Source organism: Mesoplodon densirostris, chromosome X (assembly GCF_025265405.1).
Source record: "Mesoplodon densirostris isolate mMesDen1 chromosome X, mMesDen1 primary haplotype, whole genome shotgun sequence".
NCBI classification, from domain to species: Eukaryota; Metazoa; Chordata; class Mammalia; order Artiodactyla; family Ziphiidae; genus Mesoplodon; species Mesoplodon densirostris.
In genome coordinates this window covers 90,880,608-90,899,299 of record NC_082681.1, presented here as the reverse complement: position 1 = coordinate 90,899,299, position 18,692 = coordinate 90,880,608, and the positions used below count along the sequence as shown (strand labels likewise).

Below are 18,692 nucleotides of genomic sequence, written 5' to 3'. Positions count from 1 at the left end.
TTTTGGGTCTTTCAGAAAATATTTTATTAAAGAACATGTTCTATTAAAAACAACTATAAGTATTTATCACTAGAATGTAGCTCCAAGAAGGCCAGGATTTCTTGGTCTGTTTTGTTTACTGCTATACCTCCAGTGCATAGAACATAGGGAATCAATGAACCATTTAGACTTTCAACCAATATTTAATGAATCAGGCACTGATACATGCCAGGCACTGATCTAGATGTGAAGATACAATAGTGAACAAGAGCCCCAAACTCCTGTCCTCATGGAGCTGACATTCTAGTGATTAATATTTCACGATAGGCACAGGGCCATAAAGAATATCTAGATTGTAAGCCTGCTAGTGCAGTGACAGTATTATACCCATCTGGGTCTCTAGAATCCTGCCTGACCATAGAGAGCTTAATCCAGAGGCAATACCGCTTTCTGACCTCTGCAATACAACTTCCTCCAGGTCATTCCAAATGCCGCTGGGATGCTAGCTTTGCTCCCATGTACCATGTTAAATACATCAAACTGTTGTCTGACTCAGGCAGGGCTATGTGGTCCACTTTCTCCACCTGTCCTCAATTCCAAAGAAAAGGAAATCAGAGACGACAAGGAAGCATCACTTTATAAGAAAAGTCAAGGGGAGGATGTGTAAGTCTGCTTTAGCAATAGAAATATGGATGGTTTATATTTCAACTGCAAGGCCTATGTGCCTTGAAGTCTAATTACCTTAAAATTACAGACCAAAACTACTGTTGATGCAAATTTGCATCAACACTCTGTGGAGTTCAACAACTATTAAGAAATTAAACTGATAACCACAAAGCTAGGAATAATGTCAAATTAAAAAGTAAGAATAGGGACTTCCCTGGTGGTCCAGTGGGTAAGAATCCACCTTCCAATGCTGGGGACGTGGGTTCCATCCCTGATCGGGGAACTAAGATCCCACATGCCAAACTAGAGAGCCCGTGTATCACAACTATAGAGCCCATGTGCTCTAGTGCCTGCATGCCACATCTAGAGAGAAGCCTGCATACCGCAACAGAGACTGCGTGCCACAACTAAGACCCGATGCAGCCAAAAATAAATAAATAAATATTTTTAAAAATAAATAAAACATAAGAATAGCAGCAATCGAAACCCACAGTCAATTCAGGGCAACATTGACAAAGTGGCCTTCCCTCTCAGCTGTAGGAGTTTCAGTTATCTATATACACACGCACGGTAGACTCTTGGCCATTAAATACTGCAGTCAAGCTAGAGGTGGTAGAATACTGATCCAGTGTTCAGTAAAGGCTATTAAAAGTGTTAATTTTGTGAATACTCAATTTTAGTACCCTTAAATTGCTCTCAGGCTGCCAAGAGCCAGCCCATTTCTGTAGGTAAAACTGCTTGTCACATGTAAGAAATAAGACTTAGATTTATTTAATCTGTTGTGGCTCATTTAGGGGCTGGAGACTCTGAGCATAACTTTTGTAATCAGCAGATACAGCAGGAACTTCAGCATCCAGTGGAGCTATGCTCAAATTGAAGTGGTAGGGCAAATCATGGGCAAGTCACTTAACTTCCTCATCTATAAAATGGAGATTTTGCTATATTCCTACCTAATTATAAGACTTTGAATGAAACTATTTATATAAAATACCTAGCATACAGGTTCTGAAAAAGTCATTATGAAATAAAACACAGCCTGTTTATTCTGCAGAGATGAAGGCTATGGTACCTATTACTCTCTGCAGGTCCTCAGAAATCATTTGAAACAAGTAGATTCCAGAATAGGCACTTGCTCTGCCCAAAGCAAAATCTTCAGTATTGAAAAATCAGAAGGTCTGATGAAAAGTATTCTTAGGAATAAGAGGAGAACAAAAGTCCAAGGTAGCTTTTGGGTTACCTTGGAAAGGAAGACAGGAGTTGCAGAGAGGACAGTGATGGTGAGAAATTTCTAAGAGTCCTTGAACCAGTGGCTGCAGCTAACATAAATGAATGAAAATGGTTAAGAAAATCAACTGCCAGAAAATTTTTTTCCCTAAACTATGCTGTGGATGTTAACAATATAAACATGCAAAATATTGGAGTTAACATTTTAAATTCAAAATTAAAAGCAAAAGTTCAAAATAGAAAAATTTAATCATTACATTTTTGCGTCTGATTCTTTCTCCTTTGACTTGGAACAGGAGGTCTGATGCTTTTCTTATGTACCAAGAGGTCAATGCTATTAGGTCTTATATTTTTGCATTACAATGTGCACTAAAGAATTTAGCCTTGGATCCTTTTACTGGGAATGATTAATTTTATCCTATTTCATAATGGAAAACAGCTGCTTAGAAATGTAGGAATTTCCAAACACATAGATGTCTTGCACAGTGTTTTTTATATTTAGGGTTACTACTCCTGAGATATTTGTAGAATTCTGGTATTTCAGTGACATCATGCTTCACTTTCAGTACCATATCACAGCAATTCAGTATCTCCACTGTAGCTATTCTTTCACACCATGAACATCAATTGAGAAAGGTTAACTGAACTATCACATTAATTCATTTTCATAGAATATAATGTCAGAAAACCTTTTCTGGAATTCAATAGACAACTCCACAATTGGGGGAATGTAATTCAGGCCATCACATTCATTTCTTGGAAACCAGTTTCAGCAAAGTCAGCCAGTCTATCTCCTGCCAAATTAGTTTCCCAAAGGCATAATTTTGCTAGGTATGAGCAAATACAACCACACATTTGGAAGGTATTTCTGAACAACCTTGTTTTTATTCAAAGTGAATTGTAATGTCAACCAAACAGGTCAAATATATATTATTTCAGTCTTTGATGGTGTGCTGGATGCCTTTTGGATGCCAAATAAGTAATTTTTCCAGTATCTTCAATACCATACCTCAACTAGGTCAATTAATCTCCATAATAGGGAAGATTTCCATGACATGAATCTAATAATTCACCAAGCAAAGTATTCAACTATGTTTGGTGCAAAGCACAATGTTAATTACCAGTTCTTGACATGATTCATTTTGAACATTTTTGCACAAAAAGTGGAATCCTAAGCAGTGATACAATGAACAGCTTTAAGTCTTTGTAAAGTGTTTCTGAAAAAAACTGAAGTTTCCTAAGTCCAACAGTAACACTATTGCAGAAGCACCATCTGTAGTCATATCCACTAATTTTGACCAATCTATACTAAAAATTTCAAGACTTTTCTCAACATACAAAATCCAGGTATTCCTAGATGTACCCATCAGAGGCAAGTCCAAAAGAGTTAGACTGCATCAAAATTCTAGGTGCGGAGGTTCTTAAACTTTAGGGTGTATCAGAATCAGTTGGAGGGCTTATTAAAACAAATTAACAAGCCTCATCTCCAGTAGGTCTGGGGTAAGGCCTGAGAATCTGCATTTATAACAAGTTTCCAGGTGGTACAGTGCTGTTGATTAGAGACCATACTTTGAGAACTACTGGCTAGACACATAGCTAAGTGCACCTTTAAATGCATAGTGTTTACATCTGCTGTACCAGTTGTAATCTAAAACTTTACAATTTAACTTCTTGACACAATGTCACAAAAATGTTCAGCCACCAATCTTTAACATCCTGAGCAACAGTATCTACTACCTTTGCAAATGCTTGTTTATAATGTAAATTCTGCTGTACTCAACACTCTTTTCTTAAACGACTACCTACAAAAGACTTTCAAGTCCTGGCAATTTTTTCATGTAATATATAATTGCATTTCATGGCAGTATTACTTAATTCTGTCTGTATTCAAAAACAACCTATTGAAATTCCAAGCCCTTTTTAAAGTTCTTTTTGTTTCAGCACTCATCATTCTTGTATACTGGTCATATTTCTTACAATGGTTTATTTTTAAATGGTGTCTTAAATTGTAGTCTTTCAACAAACACATTTTATTTAGATATAGAGGAATACTCATCACTTCTACTAGGAAATAGGCTCCCTTTGACTTTCCTTTAAATATATGACCTTCCTGTATAGATAATTTTTCTTTTTTTCACTTTTCACAGATATGGGCACAAGAAATATTTCATATTCTTCAAAACTACTATAAAAAAGTACAAGCACAACAATCAGTGGTGTCTTAGTTATCTATTTCTGTATAACAAATTACCCCCAAAACTTAGTGGCTTAAAAAGCATTTATTTTCTCATATTATCTGTGAGCGTGGCTTAACGGGGTTCTTTGGCTCAGGGTCTCTCACAGGCTGCAATCAAGGTGTCAGCTGGGGCTGCAGTTATCTCAAGGCTTGGCTGGGGAAGGATCCACTTCCAAGCTCACTCACGTGGCTGTTGGCAGGATTCAGTTCCTTGTGGGCTGTTGGACTGAGGGCCTCAGTTCCTCACTGGTTGTTGGTCAGAGGCTTCCCTCAATTACTTGTCACGTGGGCCTCTCTAGAGGGAGCCCACAACACAGCAGCTTGCTTCATCAGAGTGATCAAGCAAGAAATGCCAGAGAGAGAGAGAGAGAGAGAGAGAGAGAGAGAGAGAGAGAGAGAGAGAACAAACAAGATGGAAGTCGCAGTTTCTTATAACCTAATCTTGGAAGTGACATCTCATCACTTTTGCTGTAGTCTGTTCATTAAAAGCAAGTCACTACGTCCCGCCCACACACAGGGGGTGGGGGTAGATTTTAAACAAGAGTGTGAATACCAGGAGGCGGGAATCACTTGGAGCCATGTAGAAGATGGTTATCATGAAAGGCAAGTGGCACTTGGTCACTGTGTCAGGGAGACACCATGGATCGGTAGAGACTCCAATAAACGAAGACCATGTGGCTCGGCAAAAGGGGGCAACCAGTGTTGTGAGAGGATCTGATATTTCAAGAGTGGTTGGAAAGTCAGAATTCTTGGTAACGTTTCACAATTTTTAAAATGTTGGCAACAAATTCATATTTGTTAAAAAAGAAAGGCGTTTGTAAAATGCAAGTTAAATGATAGAAGGAAATGAAAAATCATTCAACTAGATGATGCCTTAATATTCAACCCAAACCCACTATTTGACTTTAGATTCTGATGAGCACTATTGATCAATGAAAATCAATGAAGTTCTTTTAAAAAAATGTGTGGGTCTATGGGCTGTCAGTTTGCCATCCCTGCCATAACCTTTGGGATTTTCTTTGTGGTACAGATGAAAGCGCAAAGGTTTTGGTGTCTGAAATGCAAACCGTGGTTCTGCCACTTCCACTATGTCCTTGGGCCTATTACGAGAGCCAGAGAAAAGATACTCTGGGCTATTATTGTTAGTATTTTCTTACTTGTCTCCCCTACTGGACTATGAGCTGCTGGAGGGTTAGAGTACCCACCTGACCGCAACACTACCTTATCTCACTTTCCTACTTCATTCTTCTGTACAGCACTCACTACACTACCTAAAATACTATATATTTTGTCTTTTTATCTTGTTTATTGTCTGTCTTTCCCACTAGAATATAAACTTCATGAGGTCAGAAACCTGTCTGTTTTGGTCACTGCTTTATCTTCTCAATATTGAACTGTGCCTAGTGCACAGTAGGAGCCCATTAAACATTTGTTTAATGAATGAATTCCATTGTTCATAGTACTTAGCACAGGGTCTGGCAAGAGTAGGTGTTCAAAAAATGCTGAAAAGCTTTCATTGTCTTGATAAGAGAATGGCAGGCAGACCAAGAAGTACCCTACATGCCATGCCAAGCTTAAGGCATGAGTGAAATGTCCATGTCCAATGTACTTGGCACACAAGATATTTTGGTCAAAGTAACTGTAGCTGGCATTTATATGGCATTTACTATGTGGTATATAATGTTCTAAGCACTGTACTTATATTAAATCATTTAATACTCACAATAAAGTCTGTGATGTAGCTATTATTACTATCCTCCTCTTCCACACGAGAAAACTGAGGCAGAGAGAGGTTAACTTGCTCACATTTATATAACTAGTAAGTAAAAGAACAAGGATTAAAACCCAGGCAGTCTGGCTCCAAGGTCTGTTCTTAGCCATTATGCTATACAAACTAAATATAAGAAAAGTGTTCTGGAAAGTGTGATTAAAATGCAACTATACTGTTTTGAGAGATGTTAAAGATGAAGAATTTTGATGTCAAATATATTTAGGTTCATATCTTGGCTCAACCACATTCCAGCAGTGCAACCTTGGGCCAGTGACTATGCTGAGCCTGTTTTTACTTTAGCTGTAAAAAAATGTAGATTAATGCATACATATCCTGAAGGGTGGTTGTGATGATTAAATGACATAATGAATCTGACATAATGTGAGGTACCTAGCCCATATGGTAGCTATTATTACTAACACCAAGGGGGAATTTATTCTATAAATGCATTGTGAAGCAGCTACAAAACTTACTTTTACTTAACAGAGTTTGGCAATTCCATTTGGAATCAAGTTAATTTACATGGAATAAAACTATAACATTATAGAACACTGGTTCTAAATTCTTCCTTATCTGCCTTTCTCTTTCAACAACCATTATTGTATATAATGTGTCAAGCCCTAGAGCAAAATCTCTGCCCTCTTGGAACTCAATTAAAAGATAATCACAAACAAACTTCCAGTCATAAGATAAGCAAGTTCTGGGGATGTAATACATAGCATAGGGGAAAAAAAAGAGAATTATAATGCGATATGAAAATACTATGAGAGAAAAAAATATGAGAGGTAAAAATAAAAAGAACACTCTGGTAGCACAAGGGAAGGCATCATTTACCTTGGCTGGGAAAGACTTCATAGTGATAACTTTTGAGCAGGAATAAGTAGGAATTGGCTACACAATGGTGAGAGTAAAATAAGAAAAGCACTATGTGAGAGGACATGGTATGTCTAGGAAGCCAGAAAAGTTCAGAATGGTTGGGACATTCCAATGGTTGGAACAGGTGTGGGCAAAGGTAAGCACCAAGTAAGGCTGGAGAGAGTTTGGGATCAGACTGTGAATGGCATTGTCTGCCATGCTGACAAGTCTGGGCTTAGTACAGTAGGCAAAAAGTAGCCAGTGGGTATCTTCAGGCACAGACAAAAGTCAACTTTGGTTTTCAAAGTATCTCTGACAGCAATGTAGAAGATGGACTATGGTCCAGAGAGTGGTAAAGGAACAAGTTGAGGCAATTTTCACGGCTCAGATAAGAAATGATGGCAGCCTGAACTAGAGCAATGGGGGTGTAAGTAGCCGGACTCAGTAGACATTTCTGAGGTAGAGGTGACAGGATCTAGTGACCGAGTGGATATGGGAAGTGACAGGAGAGTGAAAAATTGAGAAGAACTCCATGGTTTCTGGCTTGAAATGGATGAAAGACGACACCCATAGAAAAAGAGAACACCAAAAATAGAACAAGTTTTGGGGGAAAATAATGAATTCCATCCTGGATATTTTTTAGTATGAGTGACCTATAAGACATCGAGTAGTAGAAAGCTGAAAAGATGTGTCAAAAGCTCATGAGAGAGGTTAGGGGTAGAGAAAGAGCTATAGGAATAATCAGAATACAGTTAATATTTAAAGCCATAATAATGGATGAGATTGCTCAGGAAATGAATGTAGAAGAATATAACTAGGACAGAAGTCTTGAGAGCACCAATGCTTAAGGAAGCAGTAAGAGGAGGAGAAAGAACTAGAGACTTATAACGGAGAATCAGAAGTGAGCTGCATTATGGAATCCAAGAAAGGAAATTCAAGGAAAGGATGGCTCATGTCAATTATCTCATAGAGGACCAATAAAGGGTAAGAATGGAAATGGTTTTGGTGCCTTCAGAATGGTGACATCACATATCAAGTTGCAACAGGCTAGGGAATAGGAATCAATACAGTCTTCTTTTTTCAAGAATAATGGTTAAAAGGGAAGAACAGGGATAAGGATAATGGCTTAAGGAAATTAAAAGTAAAGGGGAAGTTTTTGTTTTTTAAAGGTTATTTGTATATGCTTACGTACTTATAAGTGAAAGAAACCAGAGAGGGAGAGACTTAAAATGCAGAGAAGAAAGAGACTGCTACTTTTGAATTCCTATAATATCACTATATGACTCACTCACTTGGCACTGAGCTTACACATTTGCCTTGTACTGGCAGTATTGTACATTTAGCAATGCTGGCACAAACTAAGTGCTCAATAAATCTACTTATTATTATTTTTCCTCATGCATCTATGCATATTATCTGGCCAGTAAAAGTATACAATCTTACATAAGAATGTACAGAAAGGAAACTGTGTGGTGAAACTGTGGAAAGAGACTTTGAGCAATACAGATCCAGAACAGATTTTTACCCACCATTTACTAGTGTCCAGACCAAAGAAAAATCATTTCACTTCTTTGCACCTGTTATTCAACTGTTAAGTGGGAAGAATATCACGCATTCTTGCAAGCTTATGAGGATTAAACAAGCTATTTAAAAAGCACTTTATATACAACTTGGTGCTCAAGAAAAAGACCTAATTACTATTATGATAATTTTTCCTACCACTAGAGCATCTAGAAGAGTCACTAACGTTTCAGGATGTGTCAATGACTGAGGATAAGTAAATAATCAGGAGGCACGGCAGCCACTGCTATACTGTATTCTAGAGAACGAGAGCACAAAATGGCATCAGCTGTTGGTCAGCCTTCTCAAACTTTGCTTATTCATTTACCATCAACATGATTTCTGCCACATCCAAGTACTGAACCTTAATACTTTTCTTTAAATCAACTTACTGCTTTAACTGGCCTCGTTCTAAAGAGTTATAGCTGTGAAACTGCGGGTTTCATGCGTTGATTATCTTTTTTACTAATATATATATTTAACCATTAAAACAAAGTATTCATCCCATTAACCACCCCACATCATCTTTCAAACCACATTCTAAAACTGCTTTAGGGTTGCTGTGAGACCCTTAGGAAGAGATCAGGTAGCAATTTGTGGTTTTACTTAATTTTTCTGCTACTGGCAATGATAACTTACAAAGGTTTGCAGAATGTACAAATGAAACAAATCAAATGACAAAATTCATCCGTTATATACCCTATTTTCATGGGAAGTCCTAAACTGTCAAAAGCTAAAGAGACAGCCCAGCAATTTATCTTTTTATGTAATCCCTCCATCTCTATTTCTCTATCCAAATGAAAATGAGATTGGGAATAAAGGCTCATCCTGTGACCTAGTCTCAAGAACAGAATCAAGGGGAGGAGAAAAACACTAGTGGGTTTTGCTCTGAAGCACTAGCATTTCAATCAAAAGATATGGTAGGCATGCAGATCATTCAAGTGAAAACCTGCTATCTTCAAGACAGTGGAACACTCCTCTGAAAAGGCAAACCACAATGAGTTATTAACCAATACCTTTCAAGTCTGTGTTACAAACCAGGAAGTTCTCCATCACTCCAACAGCAACAACAACAACAATCACTGACCAGAACCTGGAGAGAAAACTTCACTCACTGATAACATCTACAGATACTTTACATATGCACTTTTGGAGCCAGTCTTAAATCCCCTATGTTAAGAGCCACACTACACACTTTTAAAAAGTCACTCCTACAATGCATTCTAAGATCACTAACCCTTTCATTCAGGGAAAAAATGTATCCTGCACCTAAAATATACTAGCTATTATGGAAATTATGAAAAGATTAAAGAGTTTGTTTATAATCTAGCATGGGGAACAAGACATGTATTTCACAAACGGTGGTACTCATGACTGAAGAGGGCTGCTGGGAAATTTTCCCCCCAACAGTTTATTAAGAAAAACTTTAAACATATAGCAAAGTTGAAATAGTTTTACAGTGAACATTAGAAAAGTCACGACTGAGATTCTACCATTTTTACTACATTTGCTTTATCACCTATCAATCCATCTTATTTTTTTATGAACTGCTGGGATTTTAAAAATGAGACTATGTGTAATGAAGAATCTTAGTAGGCCATATTAGGGTTGCTTCTCAAAAATTTTCACTGATGAGGTGTATGAACAAAAAAGCTGGAAAAACCCAAACCCATACTCAGTGTTCAATTCCTGCCAACCTCCAATCAAAATCTATTCAGAGCTCACAGTAGGCCATTTTACATCTCCACATCCTTGTCCACTCTGAACCATCCTTCCCAGCCCTCCTCAAGGCTCAGTACCAATCTGTGAAACCTCCCCCAACTTTCACGCCCTCACCCAGAATTAACCAATGCCCCCTACAGGGACCACATTTTTCATCATTAGCAATTAGCTCACGGTATCTGCAACTCTTGTTTTCAGTCTGTCTCTTTTACTAAACTCTGACCTCCGTGAGGGCAGCGATCCCCTTACTTCACTCTGAATCCTCAGCAACCAGTATAGTACTTAGCCTATAGCAGGCACTCAATAAATAATATAAATGAATAGCCCAGACCTGTCTTTACCCAGGAGCCAAGGAAGATTTTAGTCCAGTGTGGGAATGATTTAATCACACTGGCACTTTAGAAAGATTCATCTTAGAGCACCGTTGTTAAGAGCATGAGCTTTGGAGCCAGATTGCCTGGGCATGACTCCCAGAATCCCAGCTCTGCCATTTATTGCCGGGTGACTTTGGGCAAGTTTCTAAACCTCCTGTGCCTCAGTTTCCTCATTTGAAAAATGGCTAATACTGCTTCACAGGTTATCGTGAGGATCAAATGAGATAATTTCTGTTGTTGTTGTTAAAGCACACAGATTAGCAGCTGGCACATAGTAAACATTCCATCAATGTTAGTCACTGTTGCCGGCAACCAAGTTAATAATGACAATGAGGTAAAAAGTCCTTAAAGCTCGAGTGGTAGCAGTGAAAACAAAGTGGAAAGAACGACCATAAAAGAAGAATCTACTGGAAAATGCTCAGTCAGGAAGGCAAGCCAATGAGTGTCTGACATATTTTTTCTCCTACTTTGTATGTTTGAGATAGATCGTGATTGAATTTTTTTAAAAAATTATTAAAAACAGCTATAATTACCCGGCCTAGGCACAGATTAGATGCTGGGCACAAGGAGTCTAGCATGACTGGACTCTAGCCACAAGCTCTATGACCACTGTGAGTTTCTTTATGCAGGTCTTTCAGTCTCTCAGCTGAGATTTTTTTCCTCATTACTCCACCCAGCACCATTTCTTTCGTTTATGATTCCCACAATTCCATATCCTATCTTCTGACTGCGCACACATCCCCAAGAGCCTTGGTTGGGGAATGGGTTTGTGGATTTGTCCTACCCAACCCTGTACTGCTTTTCTTTTTCTTCTTCCTGCCCACCTCCTTTACTTCTCAAGCCTTGCTATTCCCTACACGTAGGAACTTGAAACCCAAGAGTATGGAAAAGCAACAGAGCAATAGCAGTTGTGCCAAGAACTGGGGTTGCTGCCAAGCTGTTCTCCAGGCCCCATATGCAGTGACCAACTACATGCAGAGATTAGACTGAACTGCCCATGGGGCCTCACATGCTTGATATTCCCGTTTGCTTCTGTTCATTTTCTTTCTCCTGCTTAAATAAGCCTCTTCCCAAACCTGTAACCAATTCAAATCCAATTCATCCTTGAAGACCCAGGTGAGGTCCAACTTCTTCAAGGAAGCCTCCTCTGACCATTTTAGCCCACAGATATTCCCCCCCACACATAAAACAGGTACCAATCTGTACCATAAAGCATAATCACATACACATTTATACCATTAAATAAATGTTTCCTGTGTATATATTTGATATATTTGATTTTCCAAGGGCAGGAACCATGTCTCACATGTCTTTTAAACCCCTTACTCTTAGTGGGTTAATACTTGTTGAAAAGTGACTGAACCAGTGGGTTTGTTTGTTCGTTTGTTTAGGCTAAGGAAGGATGAGGTAGAAACATGTTGAAATGAAAAAGGTTGAATGAACAGATGGGTGCAAAAGAAGCACTGGTGCAAAATTCGGGGAAAAGCTGTAGAAGAAAGGTGTTCAATTAACACGTTTAACTGATTTGCTGCAAGGTTGGAAAAGGACATAGAAGAGAGATGTCAACTGGAAAAATCTGGAAAATGGCATTTCACCTTGAGGCAGAAGACAGCAGGAGAAAGATGGGGCTACAAAAGAAATTCTGCTAAAGCCTAGGGATAGGCCAGTTGGATAAAGGGGGTTATTGGGATGACATGGGTAGAGATGTGGTTATGCAGGTGAGCGAATCGGTAGGGCGTGGAATGAAGGGTTGGGTAGATGGATACAATGATCGAGGGTAGTTAGGCAAGTGGGTTAGCTGACTGGGCGCTGAGTGGGTGGATGGGAAACAGGTAAGTGGGTGGGTGGTTAGGTGTTTAGTTGGGAGGGAATAGGTGTGGGGCGTATTATTTAAGATCCGGCCCCTCCCTCACCTTGACCCGGAAGCGGATGAGCGCTAGCCTCACGCAGTGGCTCAGGCAGGCCGGTGGCAGGAACCAGGCCCGTGGAGGAGGGGTGCCCTTGTTGCCCACGTGTCCCACGATCAGTTGCGCTGTCTGCCGCTCGGCCTGGCACCGACGGCCCCACTCGGCCAGCCGGTCCTTGCCCAGGCCCCCGGGGAACATGACCACCAGCTCCAAGCCGTCGCCGCCGGGATAGGCACAAGCCTGACATAGCGCTGACAAGTAGCCCAGCATGGCGTTCCATTGGCCGCCACACACCCAATCCGTCTGGTAGCCGCCATAAAGCCGAGGCAGCGCTGAGCCCGCATCCACCAGCACCCGGGCCCCGGGCAGCGGAGGGGGCGGCGGCGGCGGCGGGTGCAGCCCGGGGTGCGCCTGGCCGTGATGGTGGAAGTGGTGAGCGGGGTGATGGTGCCGAGTCGGCCCCGCGCCTCCGGAGTAGGCACCCAAGGCAGCGGGCGCGAGCGGCGGTTGCAGAGGCGCGGAGCCCCTGGCGGCGCGTGGAGCCCCGGGCGCTAGGGCTGCCGTGGGCGGCAGCGGGCGATGCTGCTGCTGCTGCTGCTGCTGGCGCGAGACGGTACGCGCGAGTTTGAGGAGGTCCACGGGCACAACAGCCCCGGGACAGCGCTTCTCCAGGAACTCTTGGAAGCCCTGGACGCCCATGCTTCGTCGGTGGGCAGACGAGACGGCGGCTGCGCGAGCAGGCTAGGCGGCGATCTGGGCGCGAAGCTGGGGGCGGGCGCGTGCGCACTCCGCGGGGGGCGAGGGGGCGGGCAAAGGATTCCCGAGGGGCGGGGTGAGCTAGCGAGGGAATGAGGGAGGGGTGGGGAGGAGACCACAGACTGGATTTGGGTGGAGAGGAGTGGTGAGGCCGACCGGACTCAGGAGAGGCTGGGAGGATAAAAGCGATGACGGGCTCTAGTCACTTCTCTCTTATCCCTCTATGGCCGCTCTTCACCGCTTCAAAAGGGGTGAAGCCTCTTACTTCTACCTCCAGGAGCCATGTTACCTCGTCTTCTCTATGGTACACGCTTTCTAGCTGGAGGAGGGGGAGCGGGGCGGGGCATTCTGGGAGTTGTAGTCTCCTCTACGGCCTCGGGATACAGTGTTGGAACAAGATTACCACCCCTGTCAGCCCTTGCATTCACTGGGTCTCAAGGGGCGGGGCGTGATACGCGTTTAGGATTTGCACTCCAGCTCTTTGCATCCACCGAGTTGCTTCAGGCTATTACCGCCTTTCCCAGGAAAAGGAGTTGGGGGGGAGTGATGCATCATGGGAAAGGAAGTAGAGTGGATTAATTGAATTCAGCTAAAGTATGCTAAAATTCCCCAGGAGGAAGAATTTTCCTTTGGGGGGAGGGAATAATGTGCGTAGCTTTTAATGAATGAGAAAGGACACATATGAAACGTAAAAATAATAACCACCATTTCTGTAACAATCCACTTAACTTTTAGCTACTGTAATTCTTTGGGGAAGAGTTTTTGGCCCGTTTATGAATGGTGAAAATTGTGTAATTTATTTGCCCAAGGCAATGCAGAGGCAAAGTGAAGTCGAATATCCATCGTACTCAGGAGCTCTTTGGTCAGGGAGATAAGCACCAACACAAATTAAACTACAAGTTGTACCTTTCTGGTACTCACTGAGCTACAATGTCCTATGGTTAGGACCTTTGTTTGCAAACATTGTGAATCGATCTGTCGGGGAGCTCTAGAAAAATAGCGGTAAGGACTCCAATTCCAGACGTACAGAATCATCTTTTGAAAATCTACTCAATATATTCAGCATTCTCCTTGTTTGATTCAGATATAGCACCAGTCTTCTGGCTGACTGGCGTTTAGGGCACACTGTTTAAACTGGAGGAGGGTAGAAAACAAGATCTATTCTGTTCTGTAACAGTGCGTAGCAGTCAGATCTGGCTTGGAACTTAATAGAAGGTGGGAGATAATGGAAGGCCGAGTAAGAACGCAAAAGTTTAGAACCCAAGAGTAGTCAAGGTGAATGAAATCTGAGAACAGTGTATTAGGATACAAAAGCTGAAAAATCTTCAAGCTCCATAAAGAAATTTATCATAAAAGACTAGTGGAGATAGAACAAGCCAGATTGGCAAAGAATAAGTAGATGTTGAAGCAATGCACGTAAATAACTCCTGTGAAAACAAGCAGTGAAAGGAGGGAATAGTGGCTTGAAGGGATGGTGGATGGAAGGAATAGAGGTTTTCTAGTATAATGGACACCTATTGGATTGTCTACTCAGCCCTCCTTTTCTAGGAATTAACCCTCTCCCCATTTACAGAGTTATAACAAAAACTGTCATGTTAACCATAACCATTGCTGACTGGGTCAGAGGTAGATAATGAATCCAAGCTGGGTCGATCAGAATCTCATTCCCTAGAAATTTGGAATTGGACCAGAGAGATCAGCTTTTCTCTAAGTGTAAAACTTGGAAGCTGTCAGTAGTCAATTTTCCCATCAGAAGGACAAAAGTAAAGGTGCTGGTCTGCAGGAAAAGAAAAAAAACGCAGACTCTCAGAGCAGAGATGGGAGATAGGGAGTCTTCATCGTGTTTAAGACCCAGGTTCTAGATCATTCCTCAGGCATTCTTGCCCTTGGTTTCTCTGAGGCAAACTCATATCCTTACTATTTTTAAGATAGAGTTGGGTTAGAAACTACTCATGACCAAAAAATTATTAATTCAAGCAATGGTACCAGAAATGGGGTGTGGCAAATTATAGACCCTAAACTATGGATGGAACTGGCAAAGACTGGAGATCTCCCATATCGTTAATTGGAAGTTGGCATTCTGTGTTATTTGGCAGCGAAGCAGTTGCTTATTGCTCTTGAGACTCAAAAGCAGAGCAGCTCTGCCTATATGAAGAGTTTAGCAGTTGCTAATGGTTAGATATTCATGGGCTTTGCTGATTTATTGTCTCATTTTAAATGTTCCACTAATTAGGAAACTGGCATCCAGTTTCCAACAAACTGGAACGAGGTTATCTTTATAAGCCACCATAGTATTCCTTGTTCTCCAGCTCCCCAAAATGTGATGATCTCTTCCTCTTTACATGCATTCAGCTGGAATGCAAGGAAGAGAGGGTAAGTGTAACATTCCCAGAGCAGATCGGAAAAGAGAGGCTTCACATCGTTGAACTCAACCTGTTTCCTAGCCACGCTCTGAACTGGAGACCTTGAGCATAATGCCAGGGAGAAGGAGCCAAGCCTTTAGGTAGAGAGCTAAGAAATAGAAACCCTGCAACAGGATGATTATTCCCTTTAGCAAATCTGAAGATTCAAAGAGCATAAGTTGACAAGATTCTTGGCACTTGTTATTAGCATTGTGAGTCCCCTCAAATGAAATTAACAGGCAGTCATATGAGGTTTTGAGGAAGTTGTATCACTAGAAAATCCTATCTAGTGAACAGGGACCATGAGCCAGCAGTGATTCTCAAAGTATGGTCCCTGGACCGGCATATCAGCACCTAGGAACTGTTAGAAATGTAAATTCTTGGGCCTCACCCCAGATCTCCTGAATCAGAAACCCTGGGGGTGGGGCTAGCAATGTGTGGTTTAAATGGTGTCAAAGATAAACAAAGCCTGACATTAGTTAAAGCAGTGAGGACAGATTTTATTCAGTCACTGACAGTAGGGGAAAGAGCAGAGCTCCATTCCCATTTGTGCAGAGGTGACTGAGCATTTTAAAGGGAAAGGGAGGAGGAGCAAGAGAGGCTCAAGTAGAGTCAGGGAAGTGAAAAATTAAAAAGAGTTGCCCAGTGTAAATGCAGTTAGGCTAGCTGTGTCTGCTAGCTGGCAGTTATTTAAGTTAGGATTATATCCTCCCACAGTTACTGGGAGACAGAGGCCCTAGCCTTCCTGATGACTACATTTCAAAGGAATGGTCCTTGAGACACACACTCTGGAGTTGTAGGAGATACATATACATCTCAAAGGGACAGGGGAATAATTCATAATTTTAAGCCCTTTTTGGTAAATGCTCTAAGAAAGGGAGGTCAGGGGTCTATTGTCAGGTGTCAGCTAGAGCAAGCTATAAATTCTTTTTACAGCCCGAGCTTTTCCAGATGGAAATTGGGTCATCCCAGAGACTCCGACTTAGGAGGCTAGAAGCCAAGTTTGGTCTAGTCTCTTAGTGCAGGTGTTTGAATGGAGTGTTTGTGTCGAGAGTTTTTGCAGGTCACACTAGTTCTCCAGGTGATTCTAATGCACCCTTACGTTTGAGAATCACTGCTCTTCTAGAGCAGGCCCATGTACAGACTGGTAAAGCAAAACCAAGCATCAATAAACTTACTCCCGTAAGTTTTTCTATACCCGTAATTTATTTCCTTCCTTCCTATCCAGGTGGAAATGGTGCACACTTGGACCGGTGGCTGATAAAGGTGTGCCCCTCTCCTTTCCTAAAAGGGAACTTAGTGGTTAATCTAAATATTTCTCTACTATTGCATGTTAGATCTATTGGTGGCAGTTAAGTTTATCAGGAAGTGGCAGGATCAAGACGATCCACATTTAGATTGTCACTGAACTAGATGAGGAAGGGGCATGTCCCTGCTGTGCCGTTGCTCTGGATGCAGTAGTTGCATGTGACTTGCAGTTGTCCATAGATTGTTAGGTGTGGACATTTGTGGAATTGTAGGTATGGGGAAAATGGCATACGTGTTTACGGGGCAGTCAAACGGAAGACTATAGGTAAACGTCTGTTTTGTCTCCCCAGTACCCCTTTTCGACCACTTTCTCTACCTTACCCTCATGGTTGCACCAGGAGCTTATTCTTTATGTACCTTCCCAGAGAATTTGGGATTGAGCTGGAGGAGAGATGAAAAATCCTGGCTGCATTCAAGCACCTGATTTATGTTCCTAAGGCCCATCTCCATTATCCTTGGGTGTTTTGAGACACCACCACCATCTTTATAATAAATCCCTCTTTTTTGTTTAAGCTTGTTCAGATTGGGTTTCTATTACTTACAAACAAGAATCTTAACATGTGTAGTACCAGAGGAACTTTATGCTAGGCATAGGCCATAGAGAGGGAAGAGATAACAGAGGCCAAAGCCCTGAAAGTAGAAAGGGACAGTAGATGTCACAGAATAGTGGTTAAAGTGTGTGCTTTGGAGCTGAGATCTGGGCTCCAATACCAGTTCAACTCCTTATTTGCTATATAACTAACAAGTTATTTAACCTCTTGAGCCCTTATTGTATCTATGAAATAGGGACTCACTAATTTATTCAACGGATTTATTTGGTACCTACTACGTGCCAGGAATAACGCTGGGCTAGGAGAAAACAGTTTTCAAGGCAGTCAAGGAGCTTAGAAGGGAGATGGTAATGTACCTACCTCAGAAGCTTTTGAAGATTAAATGGTATATTAAAGTGCTTAGCACAGTAACTGGCACAGTAAGCACCTAATAAATCTTAATTATTAAAATGAAGGCTGGAGAGAAGCATAAAGAAGTTGCATCGAAAATTCATATTGGATTCAATCTTCTGATATCTTCCACCTAAGTAGTAGCTAGCTGTTCAGTTTCTGCAACGGGCCCACTTATCTTTCTCTATTGCCCAAATCCTTGGGGGCTGTTTGAGAGGCTGTAAGCTTATATGGTAATAGTAAATAATTCATTAGAAGGTCTAATAAGGCTGCTATATTGCTTGTATTTCTTGAACCAGCAATAATAGCAGGGAGGTCATTTGATTAGTAAAGGAAACAAGGACTGTGGTTCTCAACCCTAGCTAGGTTAATATGATATTAATGTATCACCTGGGGAGCTTTTTAAAACAATACTAATTATAGGGATGGGGCCCAGACACTAATTATTTTTATTTTAAATTGTGGTAAAATACATATAACAGAAAAATTACCATCTTAACCATTTTTAAGTATACAGTTCAATAGTGTTAAGTATATTCACATTGTTGTGCAACCGGGACACTAATTTTTAAAAATACCTCCCCAGGTGATTTTAATATGCAGTCAGGGATAAGAACCTCTGAACTGGAATGGAGAAATCTTACAGATTTGTAACATACATGTGAACTAGTCTTTTCCAATTCTTCATCTGTTTATCCCAAGGTCCTGCTCCTATTCAGACCATCATCTATGCTGTACTTCATTTCTGTCTTGAGCTCCTGTCCTAAGACCCACCGTCTTTTCCCCAACTCCTACTACTTCAGCTCCTTCTAAATTCTTTAGTCACAGACTTAATTCTGTCATCTAATTCTTTTAATCTAGTGCTCATTAACGATGGCACATTTTAAATGGGTTTTATGGTGTTTTATCCCCCAACTTAAACACTTTCATCTCTGAACCTCACTTTACATCATCTGGCACCACTGGGGCCAATACCCAATCTTTCACCAAC

At 41.2% G+C, this 18,692-nt stretch overlaps 1 protein-coding gene across 6 annotated transcripts in view; it reads right to left on the bottom strand.

Annotated features, from left to right (window-relative positions):
• FAM120C (family with sequence similarity 120 member C) overlaps positions 1-13,031 on the bottom strand; it is a 133,681-nt gene extending 120,650 nt beyond the window's left edge. For all 6 annotated transcript variants that reach the window (XM_060086835.1, XM_060086836.1, XM_060086840.1 and 3 more), the window contains exon 1: positions 12,301-13,031. In XM_060086835.1, the coding sequence (XP_059942818.1) occupies positions 12,301-12,993 (693 nt within the window). In that variant the 5' untranslated portion in view covers positions 12,994-13,031. The remainder of the gene's footprint in view (positions 1-12,300) is intronic.
• Between the last annotated feature and the right edge of the window lie 5,661 nt (positions 13,032-18,692).